Source organism: Rhineura floridana, chromosome 4 (assembly GCF_030035675.1).
Source record: "Rhineura floridana isolate rRhiFlo1 chromosome 4, rRhiFlo1.hap2, whole genome shotgun sequence".
In the NCBI taxonomy this organism is placed as follows: domain Eukaryota; kingdom Metazoa; phylum Chordata; class Lepidosauria; order Squamata; family Rhineuridae; genus Rhineura; species Rhineura floridana.
The window spans coordinates 93,646,037-93,662,086 of NC_084483.1; the positions used below are offsets into that span (position 1 = coordinate 93,646,037).

The 16,050-nt window shown below is 38.3% G+C and overlaps 1 protein-coding gene across 4 annotated transcripts in view; it reads right to left on the bottom strand.

Annotated features, from left to right (window-relative positions):
- Window positions 1-4,058: 4,058 nt before the first annotated feature.
- Window positions 4,059-16,050, bottom strand: part of FAM184A (family with sequence similarity 184 member A) — a 140,700-nt gene continuing 128,708 nt past the window's right edge. For 3 of the 4 annotated variants that reach the window (XM_061623716.1, XM_061623715.1, XM_061623714.1), the window contains 4 exons: window positions 11,855-11,972; window positions 10,424-10,525; window positions 7,461-7,660; window positions 4,059-5,749 (listed from right to left, as the gene is read on the bottom strand). In XM_061623716.1, the coding sequence (XP_061479700.1) occupies window positions 5,668-5,749; window positions 7,461-7,660; window positions 10,424-10,525; window positions 11,855-11,972 (502 nt within the window). In that variant the 3' untranslated portion in view covers window positions 4,059-5,667. Of the gene's footprint in view, window positions 5,750-6,354; window positions 6,445-7,460; window positions 7,661-10,423; window positions 10,526-11,854; window positions 11,973-16,050 lie in introns of all 4 variants that reach the window. The other variant, XR_009762232.1, reaches the window with a different exon arrangement.

A 16,050-nucleotide genomic window follows, 5' to 3' on the forward strand; every position in this document is an offset into this window, starting at 1 on the left:
CTTTGAGTTATACTGTTGAAAAAAAGCGACTAACAAATGCCAGTAATAAATAATAATAGCAGAACATACTGACTAAACAAGATAAAATAAAAGGAAGATGGAAGCAATACACTGAAGAATTATATAAAAGAGATGCAAGAATGACAGATTTATTCATGGAGGAACCGTATGAAGAACCAGAAATTTTAGAATGTGAGGTGAAAGCTGCACTTAAAGTACTCGGAAGAAGCAAATCACCAGGAATAGATGGCATACCAATAGAGCTGATACAAGTTACCAAGATGGAATCTGTCCAAATTTTGATAAAAAAATTTCAAGAAATATGGAAAACTAAACAATGGCCCACAGACTGGAAGCGCTCAATATACATCCCAATTCCAAAGAAAGGGGATCCCAGGGAATGCAGCAATTGTCAAACTATTGCCTTAATATCCCATGCAAGTAAAGTAATGCTCAAGATTCTACAACAAAGACTCTTACCATATATGGAATGAGAAATGCCAGACGCCCAAGCTGCATTTAGAAAGGGAAGAGGCACCAGAGATCATATTGCAAACATACGTTGGATAAGGAATGGACCAAGGAATTTCAGAAGAAAATCACCTTGTGTTATATAGACTACAGCAAAGCCTTTGATTGAGTAAATCATGAAAAACTGTGGAATGCTTTAAAAGAAGTGGGGATGCCACAGCATCTGATTGTTCTGATCCACAACCTATACTCTGGACAAGATACTACTGCAAGGCTAGAATATGGAGAAATCAAGTGGTTCCCCATTGGAAAGGATATGAGATGGGTGTATTTTATCATCATATTTGTTTAATCTATATGCAGAACATATCATACGGAAAGTGGGATTGGACCAAAATGAAGGAGGTGTGAAAACTGGAGGGAGAAATATCAGTAATTTAAGATATGCAGATGATACCATACTCTTAGCAGAAACTAGTAATGATCCAAAATGAATGCTGATGAAAGTTAAAGAGGAAAGCACAAAAGCAGGACTACAGCTGAACATCAAGAAGACTAAAGTAATGACAACAGAAGATTTATGTAACTTCAAAGTTGACAATGAGGACATTGAACTTGTCAAGGATTAACAATACCGTGGTGCAGTCATTAACCAATATGGAGACAATAGTCAAGAAATCGGAAGAAGGCTAGGACTGGGGGGGGGGGCAGCCATGAGGGAACTAGAAAAGATCCTCAGATGCAAAGATGTATCACTGAACACTAAAGTCAGGATCATTCAGACCATGATATTCCCGATCTCTAGGTATGGATGTGAAAGTTGGACAGTGAAAAAAGTGGATAAAAGAAAAATCAACTCATTTGAAATGTGGTGTTGGAGGAGAGTTTTGCGTATACCATGGACCGCAAAAAAGACAAATAATTGGGTGTTAGAACAAATTAAACCAGAACTATTACTAGAAGCTAAAATGATGAACTAAGGTTATCATACTTTGGACACATAATGAGAAGACATGATTTGCTAGAAAAGACAATAATGCTGGGAAAAACAGAAGCGAGTAAAAACAGAGAAAGGCCAAAGAAGAGACGGATTGATTCCATAAAGGAAGCCACAGACCTGAACTTATAAGATCTGAACAGAGTGGGTTGTAACAGATGCTATTGGAGGTTGCTGTGTGATAATGTGCATTCAGTGTTTCATGCAAGTGCATTGAGTACTGTACACACAACATTCCCAGATCATGCCTTTCCCACACTATTTGTCAGCCTCAAGCACATTCTGCTGGAACTGTTACAGTCCGTTTTGTACCAAGAATGCACTGCTGAAGTGCTTGCTGCATACATGTGTACATAGAACACTTTCTCAAGTCACCTCTTATTGGGGCAGACGTACTGGTGTTGCAGGGCTGTGTGACTTCCCCTCACTATGATTAACTTGTCTATGAATGAAATACCCCTCTGGGCACTTTTACAGAAAACATGGATTCTGAGGAGAGATTTCACAAAAGAGAAGTGGCACCACTGATGAAGTTCCAGCCTTATGGTGTAAATAAGATGAAATGGGCATAGGCATTTGAGGGAGTAGATCCGACGGCTGGGAGACTTGTAAATGTGGAGGTCACAGGTACATACAGAAACTTTAGGGCAGAAAAACAAGGCAGGGCAAATCCATGAAGAACTTTGAAGGAGAAGACAATTAAAGGGTATGCCTGTATATATGGGTATTAAACAGTTAACCCCCCCAAAACCTTTACTCTGATCAGTGCATTTGAAGGGATATGGAATAATTTTTCCAGCAATACCATGACTGTGTCTATATGATCTGTTGTTACTATGTAGCTCCATCCACCTTTGCCATCAATCCATGTCCATACTGTGTGATATAGCAACATAATATGTAGGCATCTGTGAAAACACCTTTAAAGGAGTAGAAGGCAACAGTTTTCAGCATGCATACATACACAGGTTTGGATCACAGATATTAATGGATATAAAATTGTATAACAGGATGACTTGTGTTTTGTTTGTGCGAAATGGGAGGAGTTGTTAAAACTTTGCTTAGAATAGTATGAGGGCTGAAGGGGTTTTCCACCTACAATTGATAGATACAGCATTAAAAATGTAATGTCCACCAGTTTTCCAATTCACATCAGTGGAGTGTGAGAACAAGGTGAGTGGAGAGTTTCACTAACTCTACTCCCTTTTGTGTGTTCATCCTGTGAATTGGCATCACATGAAAAAAGGAACTGTGGGAAGCTGTCCTCAAGACTGCAGTGCAGCTTCCCTCAAAGCACATGTGAAGGGGACTTCAGTGAACAGGAAGACAAGAATTGTTGATATGAAAGAATGCTTTTTAGAAGATTTATGCATCTAGCTCTTCAGAAGCCTTTTAAAGCTGGTTTTCAAACTACTTTGGGAAACTTGGGAGCCCTTTGACACTTATCAGCGTTGTTCATTTGGTTTGTTGTTGTTATGTGCCTTCAAGTCGATTCCGACTTATGGCGACCCTATGAATCAGTGACCTCCAAGAGTATCTGTCATGAACCACCCTGTTCAGATCTTGTAAGTTCAGGTCTGTGGCTTCCTTTATGGAATCAATCCATCTCTTGTTTGGCCTTCCTCTTTTTCTACTCCCTTCTGTTTTTCCCAGCATTATTATCTTCTCTAATGAATCCTGTCTTCTCATGATGTGTCCAAAGTATGATAACCTCCGTTTCATCATTTTAGCTTCCAGTGATAGTTCTGGTTTAATTTGTTCTAACGCCCAATGCGGCATGTCTGCCACTACTGATCTTCCCACATCAGGCATAGCTGCAAGAGAAATAGGCACATTCTGGGCATGCTATAAGTATGTGTGGGTACGGGGACATAGAGTGCGATCAAATGTAATGTTAATGCAAGAAGTTTAAGAGTTGATGTTGCACAAGAGTAGTGTGCAAACTGAACTGTTACTAAGGATAATATTAATAGCAGCTGTGCTGGGGGTGCACAACGCCTTTCACATGTGCAAGTCATTGGCTGTTATGCTAAGAATTAGGCTTCTGCTAGCGGAATGAATTGCACAACAAGCCAAGTCAGATGCCTGGAAGATATTTCATGGCAGATGTGTAGCGGTTCCTTGTTAGACAAACTGATGTGTTTCCTATTCATAAGTATTTTGGGATGATGCTGGAGGAGCATTACATAAAACCAGTGCAAAAGGGCAAGAAGAACAATAACAAACAAAAATAGCAAAATTAGTAGGAATTAACTTTGCATCAAATAATTATTGGTTGTGGAATCTTTTCTTGTCCTTATGTAGTGTATAGGTTGCCCAGAGTATGATATGACAGGTGAAAGAATGGAAACTGAACTGCTAATGGCTCCTTTCCTGCTATTCTATCAAAAACTGCAGCTTTATGAAAGAATGAAAAGCATTTTGTGAACAAGAAAACTGAAATGCGACAGTAAACATTAAAATATTTGCTATACCTATCAATACCAGTGGCAAATCTTCTCACCCTCAGTACTATTCTGATCAAATAACGGCATGATGTCAGAGAGGAAAAAGAAATAAAACATGACAAATACTTCAGAACATCATAGCAAAATCATCCAGTGTGTTTTATTTCACACAACAGCCAAGAAATCTGACTTTGACTCAATATGGCTTTCTTCTAATGTAAAGGCTGCATATACCTACAGTTAAATCCATCAACCACAGAGCATCTGCCAAGTACTGCTTTATATTAGCAGCAAAACATTAGAACACTGCTTCCATTGAAGCTTTCAGGCTGAGTTTGCAGGAGATACATTTTTAAAATTCTGTTTTAAATATTTTATATGAAAACATACAAATTATTCTTTTATACATATGCTACATATAAAACTTATAACTATTAATGATACCTTTGATTGATTAATTATGCTTTTGCATAATGGGAAGACACAATCAGGGCTTCAGAAATAATGAAGAGCTATACATTTGTATCTAAGGATAAAAATCTTATTTAAAATAACCAAGCAATCCCCTCTCTTTTTAAAGATATAAATATCAGGTCTGAAATTACATTCATAAAGGAAAGAAAAAAAATCTCCCTGAGATTACCAGTGTTGGCTACATTGTGGTAATCTTGGAATTAACGACATCAACGAAAGTATATAAACCAGATTTGTCAGGGTATTACATCTTTTCTGCCAGAGAACTTGCACATCTGTAAGGCAGGTGTAACAGTGGAAAATCAGACTCATTCTCCATATGAAAAACATCATGTGGTCCCTGGCTTAATTTCATAATGGAAGAAACATCTTTCTTTGTAAATTAAGTATGCTGGAGCTCTAATGAAAGATTTGCATGCTTCATTATGCATAATTGGTTTAGCACTATTTTTTGTAAAGCCTGAGTTTTGCCCCCAAAATGATAATGTCCTCAAAATGCAGATTTTCATATATGATTCTTCATTTATACATCATTACATAGTGTAGTACCCCAAATGTTCTAAAGAGCATTGTCTCTGTAGTTAATTATAAAATATTTGACAAAATTCTGATAAAATTCAACATTAAAATATAGTAATTATAAGTATTAAAGGGCAGATCAGTTGTAGACAAGAGATAAGGATGCCATTTTTCTTACTATGTTCTTAAAATCACTCAGCTCTAAAGGTCATCAGCTATACTACTATTTACTTATTTTGCATTCTTCACTACTTTTAGAGGAAACACAATTTTTAAATTCAATTTCTACGAGATAACTAAATAGAAATAGAAGGATTTAAACATATCTTGCCGCAGTCTGATTTTTTAAAACTGTTGACAGTTTATTTTGATATACAATAACCATGCAACTGGTGGCATTTTGGAACAGGGACAGGAGGGGAAAGCCTTCCCTGAAACCAACGAAAATACATATTTATAGGAAAAGGGGAAGGGTTTTGTTTCTTCTATGAAAATTTGTTATGCAGTAATTACAAAGTTTAAATACTCTTCCATTTTAAATAAAAATAAGTGTCATTAAGCACATTTATATTACCATGTCAAGTGATTCCAACAAATATCACATAAAATACAGTGCATTTTCAAATCAGAGAGACAAATACTTTCTCATTCACAGTGTTTGACATATTACTGGTAAGCTTGTTCACACAAGGGTTTATTTTAAGATCATGCTCTTATGAACAGTCCACACTACGCTGTGCCACACACAAAAATAATCTCTCAGAATGTGAAGTAACGGGCAAACCATTCCTGGCGTTGTGGATCTGGTGAAGCCATTGGAGAAGCTTCAGTCTGAGGAAGGCTAAATTCATAAAGAGAAAAGACAATTTAACATACAACCAACAATGGAAGAGCTAAAGGCCTGGAAAAAACACAAAGAAGAAAACACACAGCATACAATCAATCATCAAGTATCATATCTCAAGAGAACATGATGTAGTTTAATGCCCCTTTTTACTGTCTCTGATCATCCACTCCATTGGAGAACATCAGCAGCACATAGTCACTAAGCCACAAAAGAGGATGAAAAAAAATTATTTGAGGGGGAAAATGCCTTTTGATGAAAAAAAATGTGGGGAAAAGAGATTTTTGTAAGATCCTCTTTAGCATTCTTCTGGTCAAATTAGTTGTCAGAAGTATGATGCAAGCATATTCTTAAACACATGCTGAACGAAGACTAGTCAGTAACAAAACAATTACATATTTTAAATGTTTCATAACCCAGACTGAATTATTGTAGTTTCATGCACATGGGGTTAGATTATAGAAATGAATTCAGTGCAAAGCAAGCACACTTATCACCTACAAATATAATTCCCAAGTAAATTTGCATAATAAAATCTCTATATAACCTTTAATGCATTAGTAAAATTTAAGTTTTAGGTTAGAAAAAAAAATAATCCCTACCGTTCGGGGGCAATATAAGGCACGAAATAATTTGCAAAGGAAACTCCAGTATCGCAATCCATGATTCATGCACATGCATGTTAGTGACGTCTGAGCATGCATGCATACCACATGCATAGGGAAAAATAAGGAACATTTAATATTAGAGTAACTCTGCTTTTAGAAACAAAATATTACTTTTAAATCTTATTAGTCTCTATCTTGCCCCCAGCTATATTTTCCAGGTAGCACAGAAGAGGAGTTAAGAAGCAGGATGGTGAAATTTTTTATTCTTCAGAATATGAAGCCCTATACATTTATTTTAATCTGATAGCAAAACTCATTCCATCACTTCCTAAAGCAAAGCTAAACTTTGGTGTTTTATCATCATTATTATCTTTATTTATACCCCGCCATCCTTCCAAAACTGGAACTCGCGGCAGCTTCCAGATAAAAACATGTATAATTAAAACATACAGAGTCTAGATTAAAATAAAATTAAACTAATTCCAATATTAAAACCATTCATACTTACAGCTAAAAAAAGAATAAACAAACCAGTTTAAAAATGGAGGAATTAGGCATTAGCAATGCAGTTCCCGTCAAGCCCTATCTTTAGCAGCCGTCAATGCATGCACATATTCACACATATTCTAAACTTGCTTTCAAGAAAATTTTATCTGCAAGAGGGAATAAACTGGTACACATTCATCTAACACAGAAAACAGTTTTGTCAGGTAAGAACCATTATTACACAATAATGGATTTTAATATGGGGATTGTAACATATTCAGAAAGGACAGCTAGTAATAACACAAACATTTAACACAATTGTTCATAAATGTAAACAACTAAAAGCACATGAACCATATTGATAGCGTAGCTCATTAAAATAATTTAAAAGAAGGGTTCCAGACTTATTAGGCAGTGGGCGGGGGGTTACATTTCAGCAAGTTTTACAATAAAAAAGGAATACTGTAAAGAGGCTTAAAATATACTGTGAAAATTAAATGTCCAAAGTAAAATATGTATTCCTGTGTTGTTCTTAAGACATGTGGGCTCAGCTAAAAAGAAAGAAAAAAATTCTCCAAGTTAGGAAAAACAAAAACTGGTGAGGCAGTGCTCACCTCAAAACCGTCTTGGGCTCTTTGGGTGGTATAGGATGTGGAAGTGGTCTGCTGCTGTTGAACTCAATATCATGGATGGGTGAATTAGGAATAGGGTCCAGGCGGTTAGCATGTCCATTGCCCACTCCGCTAGATTCCAGAGCACTTAGATTGGGGACACTCACAAACCTGTTTGCTGATTTATCATTCTTCTTCTTTTGCTGCATTAAAAATAACAAAAGTAAGGATGGGCCTGTGCAAATAAGGAAATTATTTGGGTTTTTAAAAATCTGGTTTCTTTGTTGTACCTGGAAGTGAGAATTTGGATATTATTTATTTATAATTTTAGTATAGCTGCATTTACAGCATTCTCCAAAGTGAAATGAAAACTAAATTATTCAGTCAGTTTACTGCAATATTGAGGCACCTGATTTTGCTTTAAGTAATTCTGGCAGATTTAGTTTTCTATGGAATTTTTCGATAGAAATTAAAAAAAGAAATCAAATCTTTTCAACTGAAGTTCTATTTTCTTCTTAAAGAATTAGTAGTGTTAGGTTACTAGCACTACGAAGGCACTGTTTCCCCCCTGTAATCAGCTCAAAGTTAATTAAAAACACCAAGCCTGGCATAATTTGCCAATAGCCTGAGCCCTCCAGAGGTGCCCACTATCCCTTCTCCCTTCCCATTTACTTCCCTTGAAGCAGGTATGTACCAGTAGCAGAGAAAAAAAAAGTCTAGGAAGCGAGTCACCTGACAGTTTCATTCCCTCATCATGTCTCTCAGGTTGCTGCCTCGACTGGCTTTTCTTGCTGCTGCATGCCTGTGTTTAAATAGGGAAAGGGGAGGGGGAAAGTGGTCTCTGGCTTCACAGCTGGGAAGGGGGCTTCACTGACTCCAGCTCCACCTTCACCACCTGAGAGGTTTTTACTGGCACTGCCCCTGCCACTAGCGGTTGAGGGTTGCCATCATTAAGGGCCCCACCCATGGGAGCTGCTGAGTGCCCTGTCAAACCTAGCACTCGCCCTGGTCCACAGAACTTCATACAGAACTACATTATCCACTAGTATCCTTTCTGTGACCACGATCCTTCTATAACGTTTATTCACAAGTAAATTATGTTCAGCAAAGGTCTTTTGTTAATTACAACTTTCCTGTTTGCAGAATCTTATTTGTTAAATGGCTTCCTCTTGATTCTAGCTGGGGGACAAATTAGTGGCTTATCCCCCCCCCCATATTTTATGTTAAAATAAAGCTATAAAGAAAAACAATGAAAGGAAAGCAGTAATCAAAATTTCCCTTGTGAGAACAGAAAAATCTGATATTGGGGCAACCAAGATAGGTTATTCATCACTTATCCCACAACATCAACAGTAAGCAATAAAACAGGAAGGAACTGCAAACATGAAGTTTTTAATTAAATGTACAGGAGCCCTGAAAAGCCTCAGTTGTGGTTTCCTGTCCACACTGGACAAGCTGGTACTGCAACTATGTTTTGGAATGCTGCCTTCAAGTTGATCCCGACTTATAGTAACCCTATGAATAGGGATTTCATGGTAAGCGGTATTCAGAGGGGGTTTACCATTGCCTCCCTCTGAGGCTAGTCCTCCCCAGCTGGCTATGGCCTGCTCAGCTTCCCACAGCTGCACAAGCCAGCCCCTTGTCCGCAACTGCCAGCTGGGGGGAACTGGGCTCGTTGGGACTATGCAGCTTGCCCACGGCTGCACAGGTGGCATGGCACGTAACCCCTGAGCCACTCACTGTGGGGGTGATCTTCAGCTGGTCCTTGACACCCAGGAGACACAAGCAGGGATTTGAACTCACAGACTCTGGACTCCCAGCCAGGCTCTCCTCCCCTCTGTGCTATACCAGCCTTTCGCAACTATGTTTTACTGCCCCTCTAAAAAAGCCACAAATCACATCTGACAAAACAAAGGAGTTTAAAACAGAAAGCACTAGATAGCAACAATTTGACAATAATATTGTGCTGATTCTCTGTAAAAAATGAGTGAACAAAGAACGGCAATTTTAGAGAAAAGAACTAGTGAGGAAGCAACCTTAGTGTATTATCTAGCTTCATGCCCAGAAATATATAAATGATTGTTCTTTCCACTAGATGGCACACATGAATCTGTTTTTTTCAGAGTGAAGTATCTTTACTGTAAGGCTCAAAGAGATAGACAAATTGGTGATGTCACTGATAACATTTTAACATCAACCATTTATCGGTTTGCAAAAATGAATGATTATTTGCTTTATTTATAAAGCCAAATTTGCAATTTCCATAACATTTGGGACATTTTAGTTGGTCCTAATATAAAAAGTATGGCCCGACTGTGGGTTTCCCTTGATTTTTCTCCATTGCAGGCATGCTAGCAAAGGGAAAGGCATTTGGATGCCATGAAACAATCAAGGAATAATAATATACTCTAAAGGACAATACTGGAGCATGTTACTTAGTCACACACTGCCCCACCTGCTTCCAGGAGAAACAAACCATGAGGCTTGGCTTAGTGTTACATGTGAACTGGTGCTTGTGGTTTGGTTAGCTTCTGCTTTTGTGTTTCTCTCCAAGCAAGCCCACAAGCACTGGTTCACATGTAACACTAAGCTAAGCCTTGTGGCTTGGTTCTCTCACGCGCAGGCAAAAAGGAGCGGGCACAGTTCAGTAGCATGCACTAGCACTCTGCTCATCCATTATAAGCCATTGTTTATTTCTGACCATGACTTACTATTAGGTGTAAATGATGCCAATGTTTATCATTCATTTCATTCATTTGGAAAATGTGTGTTTTATGTGGGGAGATTGGCGCACAAAGATCAACACACAATCTTGACAGAAAAAGGCTTTGATCCAATGGCATGGATACCATGATGATTGGAAGTCTTTTATGTGGTTAAGAAGCACTCTCTTTTCCATGGTTCTTTTTGTGAAATATCAGTAATCCACATTTCCCTAGTTTTGACATTATAACTGTGATACATACCTTCAGAGGGTTAATAACACCAACATTAGGACTTGCATTAAACACCTTGTTGAAATTGGTTTCCCTGTTAACTAGTTCCAGTTGATAGAATTTCTTGTCATCCTAATAAGAACAAAAATTAAAATCTTATTGTTTGAAGCATATAAAAACTCACAACTATATTTCTGTGTCTGTTGTCTTGAGATATTAAGTTACTGTGGGCAGATTAACATTTCCTCAATCCAAGAGTTCATTACTTGCTCAAGTGCGAAGGTTCAGAACTTGAACTAAAATCAGTAACTTATTTCCAGAAGGCCAAAAGGTGGCCTTATTAATACTCAGCATGACAAGTCTTGCATTTGTACGGTGGGCGAGACAGAGTGGTCCAGTTTTGTTCTCTACCATAGGAACGTTTACCCAAGTCCCCTTTTTCATGGAAAGCTGCATATAGAGTTGTACTATCATTCCTAACTTTCTAATAAACTTTTAGCTGCTGGACTCATGCATGTTGGATTCATTTATGTCCCAGTCCATCATTGCAAGTCACACTTGCAGGTACAGCAAAGAAAAACCACCAAGGCAGAATCCCCCATAACTGGGCTGCAACAATGGGATCCTGAGTTCCTGTTATGCATTGTGGTCTTGTGCTTGCATATGAATTTAATAGCAATAGCTGCAGTCTCATAGTGGCTCACAGAAACTGTCCACTCAGGACCATTTCAAGAAGATGGTGGGGTCAGACATTTGCCAGGGCCCACAACCCCAAAAGCACTGCCTTTCTCACGACATGAAGGACATCCAAGAAGTTCAGAAGATAATTCGCATCTCTTCCAGGTTATGGAAGCCCAATGAAGGTTTCCTTTTAGCGGGCCCCTTCTAAATCCTGAAGCCAGCACAGGGAACATGACATTATTTTGAGAATACCTTAAAAATCATTTTAATATTAAGGAAATTATTCCTTACTCCATTTCAGCACACTTTTGAACTTCCTTTATATTTAAAGTCTAGGAGCTTACAAAAGAACGGGTTTCCCTGTATTCTTTTATTATGGTTGCTCTATGAAATATATTCAGGATTATGATTGCTCTATTATATAAAATTATATAATTTTAGGGATATCGTGTTCAATGTGAGTGTTCTATCACAAGTTGTTTACAGGCTGCAGAGTCAATTACCTTTTAAAAATGAATCATGTTCCTTTAACAACTAAAAGTAGATACAAGGTTAATTGGAGGGTCTAATTGGAGGGTCTATAGTTTAAATAATTAAGATTAAAAATAATTCAAAGAAACTCAGATTTTTTCTTCTTCAGACATATCCAGTTTTAGAATTACTGCATTATATTGACATTTCAACTTTTGTCTACTTTAACAGGACTTTATTTTGCAGGAGACTATACAAGTTAGTAATGTTTGGCAATGCTCATACCAAAAGAGCACCAAAATGTCTTACAATTAGTTTCTTTATCAGCTGATCCCTCTCAGCAATCAGGTCTTTCAACTCTGCAATAAGTTGTAAATCTTCTGGTCTTGATTCCCTGTTTTGATATTTTCCTTCCATTTCTTCTAAACTTTATAGGAGATAAAACATCAGCCATGGGTTAATAACAGTCCAAAGTTCAAATATAATGTCATAAAAACATTTTTTCAAAACAACTCAAGGAATAAACCACAAGGATTATTGTGTGACCTTCTGTGTACAAGCCATTGTTGGCTATAATAAAGGAAGCAACATTTTGAGTTTGCTAACCTCCACCTACTATAACTAGCAATGGAAGCCACATAACCAGGGTCTGCATTAAAGGAGAGTTAAATTTGCCTCCCAAAAGTGGTCTTGGACTAGATATAAATTACAGTTTCAAAGCAGCATGTCTATTATGTAGACATTTAATTTTGATAATACGTTACTTTCTAAGCTTCAGGCTCAGATGAATGACAGCTGATGCAACAAGCGTTTATTCAGTCCACCTCATATCCTATCGCTGACATTATACCCTTTGGCTAACTGCTGTTAATCTGGTTGTTTGGAAAATTTAACAGGGTCACGTAGCTCAGATTTCATAACTCTGACAACAGAACCAATCAGTGATTCTTTTTAAGCTGATCATGAGCAAGCACAGGCTTACAGGCTTACAAACACCTTTATGTGTAAAAATGTCCTTATAAATTTATGTATTAAGTACTGAGTCGGAGAGATGGGGTGTGTGAAAGAGGTACAGTAGGGCTCCACTCATATGGCAGGTTAGGTTCCAGACCCCCACCGAAAAGGGAAAACTGCCGAAAAGTGGATCAACTGTAGCGCGGGGTTCTGGAACCTAACCCGCTGATTGTGCTGAAGGAGGAGGTCAGCTGGAGCGCTGCAGCTGATCGTCCCCTCCTCCGGCGCCCTGAGGAGATCCGCTGTAGCATGCTACAGTTAATCTTCCCCTCTGGCACGATCAGCTGGAGCGTGGGGAGCTCCAGCCCCCCTCCAGCTGATTGCCCTGCTGGCGCCATATTAACAGAACGCAGAAAAGTGGGGCGCCGAGAAGCGGGGCCCTACTGTACAGCATTACATAAATAGGGAATGAAAATGGGAGAACATCAAAATTAAGACAATGTTGCAGTAATATGATGAGGTGTTTTTCTACAGATTACACTCATTCCAAAGGTACTTTAAAAGGCAGTATATTAAAATAGCAAATACAGGCATAGTTGGAACCTAGGCATGGTAAAGGATTGGAATTGCACTTGTCTGCTCCACACTCTCTGGTGTGCTTGTTTCAACTCTGTGATTCACCCAATGTCTGCATATTTGAGTTTGCATATAATATCTGTGAGTTTGAGGGCCACTTGGTCTAAACCCCTGCTCAATGCAGCAACTCCAGAACTAGAGCATCCTCAACAGATGGCTGTCGAGCCTCTGTTTGAACACCTCCAGCACTGGAGAGCCCACCACCCCTATAGGTAATCTGTTCCATTGTCAAATGAAGTTTCTCCTAATATTCAACTAAAATCTGCCCTGCTGTCTTGTTTATTCCAAGTTTTGTTCTCTTTAATGTGACAGCCCTTCAGGTATTTGAAGAATGCTATCATGCTCCCCATCAATCTTCTCCTGATAAGCTAAAAGTATCCAGTTCCTTCAACCTTTCCTCATAGGACTTGCTTTCTGTGTTGCTGATAATCTTTGTCCTCATCTGAACCCTTTTGAATCTGTTTATACACTTTTTAAGAGCATAACACCCAGAACTGGACACAGTATTGCAGATAACAATCTGACTAGCACAGAATAAATTGGAACTATTATTTCCTGTGACTTGGAAACTTTGGCTTTATTATTGCAGTCTAAAATTGCATTAGCCTTTTTTAGAACCATATCACACTATTGTCTGATGTTGAGCTTGTGACTGACTACAATTCTGAGATCCCTTTCACATGTACTATTAAATTGGGTATGCCCCATCCTAAATCTATTTAATTTTATTGTGTTAGTTTTGGTCCCATTCTATCAAGGTCTTTTTGAATTTTAATCCTGTCTTCCGAGGTGTTAACTATCTCATCCAGTTTTGTGTCTCTGCAAATTTGGTAAGGATTCCCTCAACTTCTCCATCCTAAATCATTGTAAAAATGTTAAAGAGTACCAGCCTGGGCCCAGGACAGAACCGCGTGGCAACCCACTTTAAACCTTTCTCCAGTTTGATGAAGAACAACTGATGAGCACTCTTAAAGTACACTTTTCAAACTAGCTCTGAATTCACTTGATGCTATTACCATTTAGTCTCATCTATCCCACATTTAACCAGTTTGCTAACCAAAATATTATAGGGAATGCCATCAAATGCTTTGCTGAAATCAAGGTAAATTATGTTCACACATTCCTACAATCCACTAAACTAGTAATCTGATCAAAAAAAGAGATAAGATTAGTCTAGCAGGCTTTATTCTTGACAATTCCATGCTGGCTTCTACTAATCACTGCATTGTTAGCTGGATCCAAAACGATTCATTATCTGTTCAAGTATGTTCCCTGGTATTGGAGTCAGAATGACCAGTCTGTAGTTTCCCAAATTTTTCTTTTCCTGCTTTATGAAAACTAGAATAAGATTTGCCTGGCTCCAGTCCTGTGGCATCTCATTCGCTCTTCAGGTTTTCTCAGAGATGATAGAGGTTCTGAAAATGCATCAGCAAGTTCCTGTAGTACTAGGATGCAATTCATCTGGCCCAGAAGACTCAAACTCATTTAAGGTAACTAGGTATTTCCTGATCTGTGCAATGCTAACCATGTCTACTCAGAAGTAAGCCCTACTGAATTCAGTGGGGCTTACCACTGGGTAAGTAGGGTTAGGATTGCAGCCCAAATTTATTAATCTTGAACTGCAATCCTGAACTCTCACCAGTCACTCTACTTATTGGAAGTTCGACACAGTTTTCTATTTTAGCAGGTGGAAGCAAAATGGGAATTAAGCAGGTCCACCTTTTCTTTGTCCCCTAATAACATTCCATCACCATATTGAACAGTGGTCCTGCCAGCTCCTTCCTCTTAATTCAAAAATATCTGAAACATCTTTTGTTGCTCTTAGCACCCATCTCTCCAGACTCAGCTCATTGTTAGCTCATTTTTAGGGGAAAGGGCTGTAGCTCAGCGGTAGAACATCTGCTTTGCATGCAGAAAGTCCCTGGTTCCATCCCCAGCGTCTCCAAGTAGGGCTAGGAATGTCTCTTGCCTGAAAACCTGGAAAGCTGCTGCCTGTCAGACTACACAATACTGAACTAAATGGACCATTGGTCTGATAAGGCAGTTTCCTATGTACCAATTCTGAGCTTTAGCTTTCTTGACACTATCACTACAAGCCTTGGCTACTCGTCTGTATTTGTCTTTAGTGATGTGTCATTCATTCCATTTCTTATACGTGCTATTTTATGTGTTCAGCTTCTCACTGAGCTATTTGTGCAGCCACACTCGCTTTCTGTCTCAAGTTTACTAAGACAATTTTACTAAATTTACTAAGGCCAGATCAGTATGTTTGCTTAGTTGATGTAATATAGAGCTACTCTACACCAACAGCAAATCATGTGACAGCAAATCTTGTTGGACTGTACCATTTCAGAGTATAACTAGTATATAGGAAATAGTGTGGTCCCTCACATGTGCTTTTTAACTTGTTCGTGTATCATCTAGAGTTTAGGGTGAGGTGTAAGGTGGCTAAGTTTGCTGATTATTCAGAGTAATATGAACCAGAAGGGATTGCAAAGAGCTCCAAATGGATCTCTCCAAAATGAATGGACATTAAAACAGCAAATGTGATTCAATGTAAACAAGTTTAAATTGATGCACACTGGGCAAAAAAAAAAAATCAGCTTCACATATATGCTTATGGGATCTGAATTGGCAGTGACTAACCAGGAAAGAGACCTTGGGTTGTATTGGATACCTAGTGAAAATGTGTGGCAGCTGTGAAAAAGGTGAATTTCATGTTAGGGATCATGAGGAAGGGGACTGAAAATATAATTGTCAATATCATAATGTCATTATATAGTCTATGTGTAATGGCACTTGGAATATTGTTATAGCTCTGGTCACTACACCACAAAAGGAATATTGTAGACCTTGAAAAGGTTCAGAAAAGGTTACAACATATGGGTCCTTTTTCATAAAAAGGGGAGTAAGGA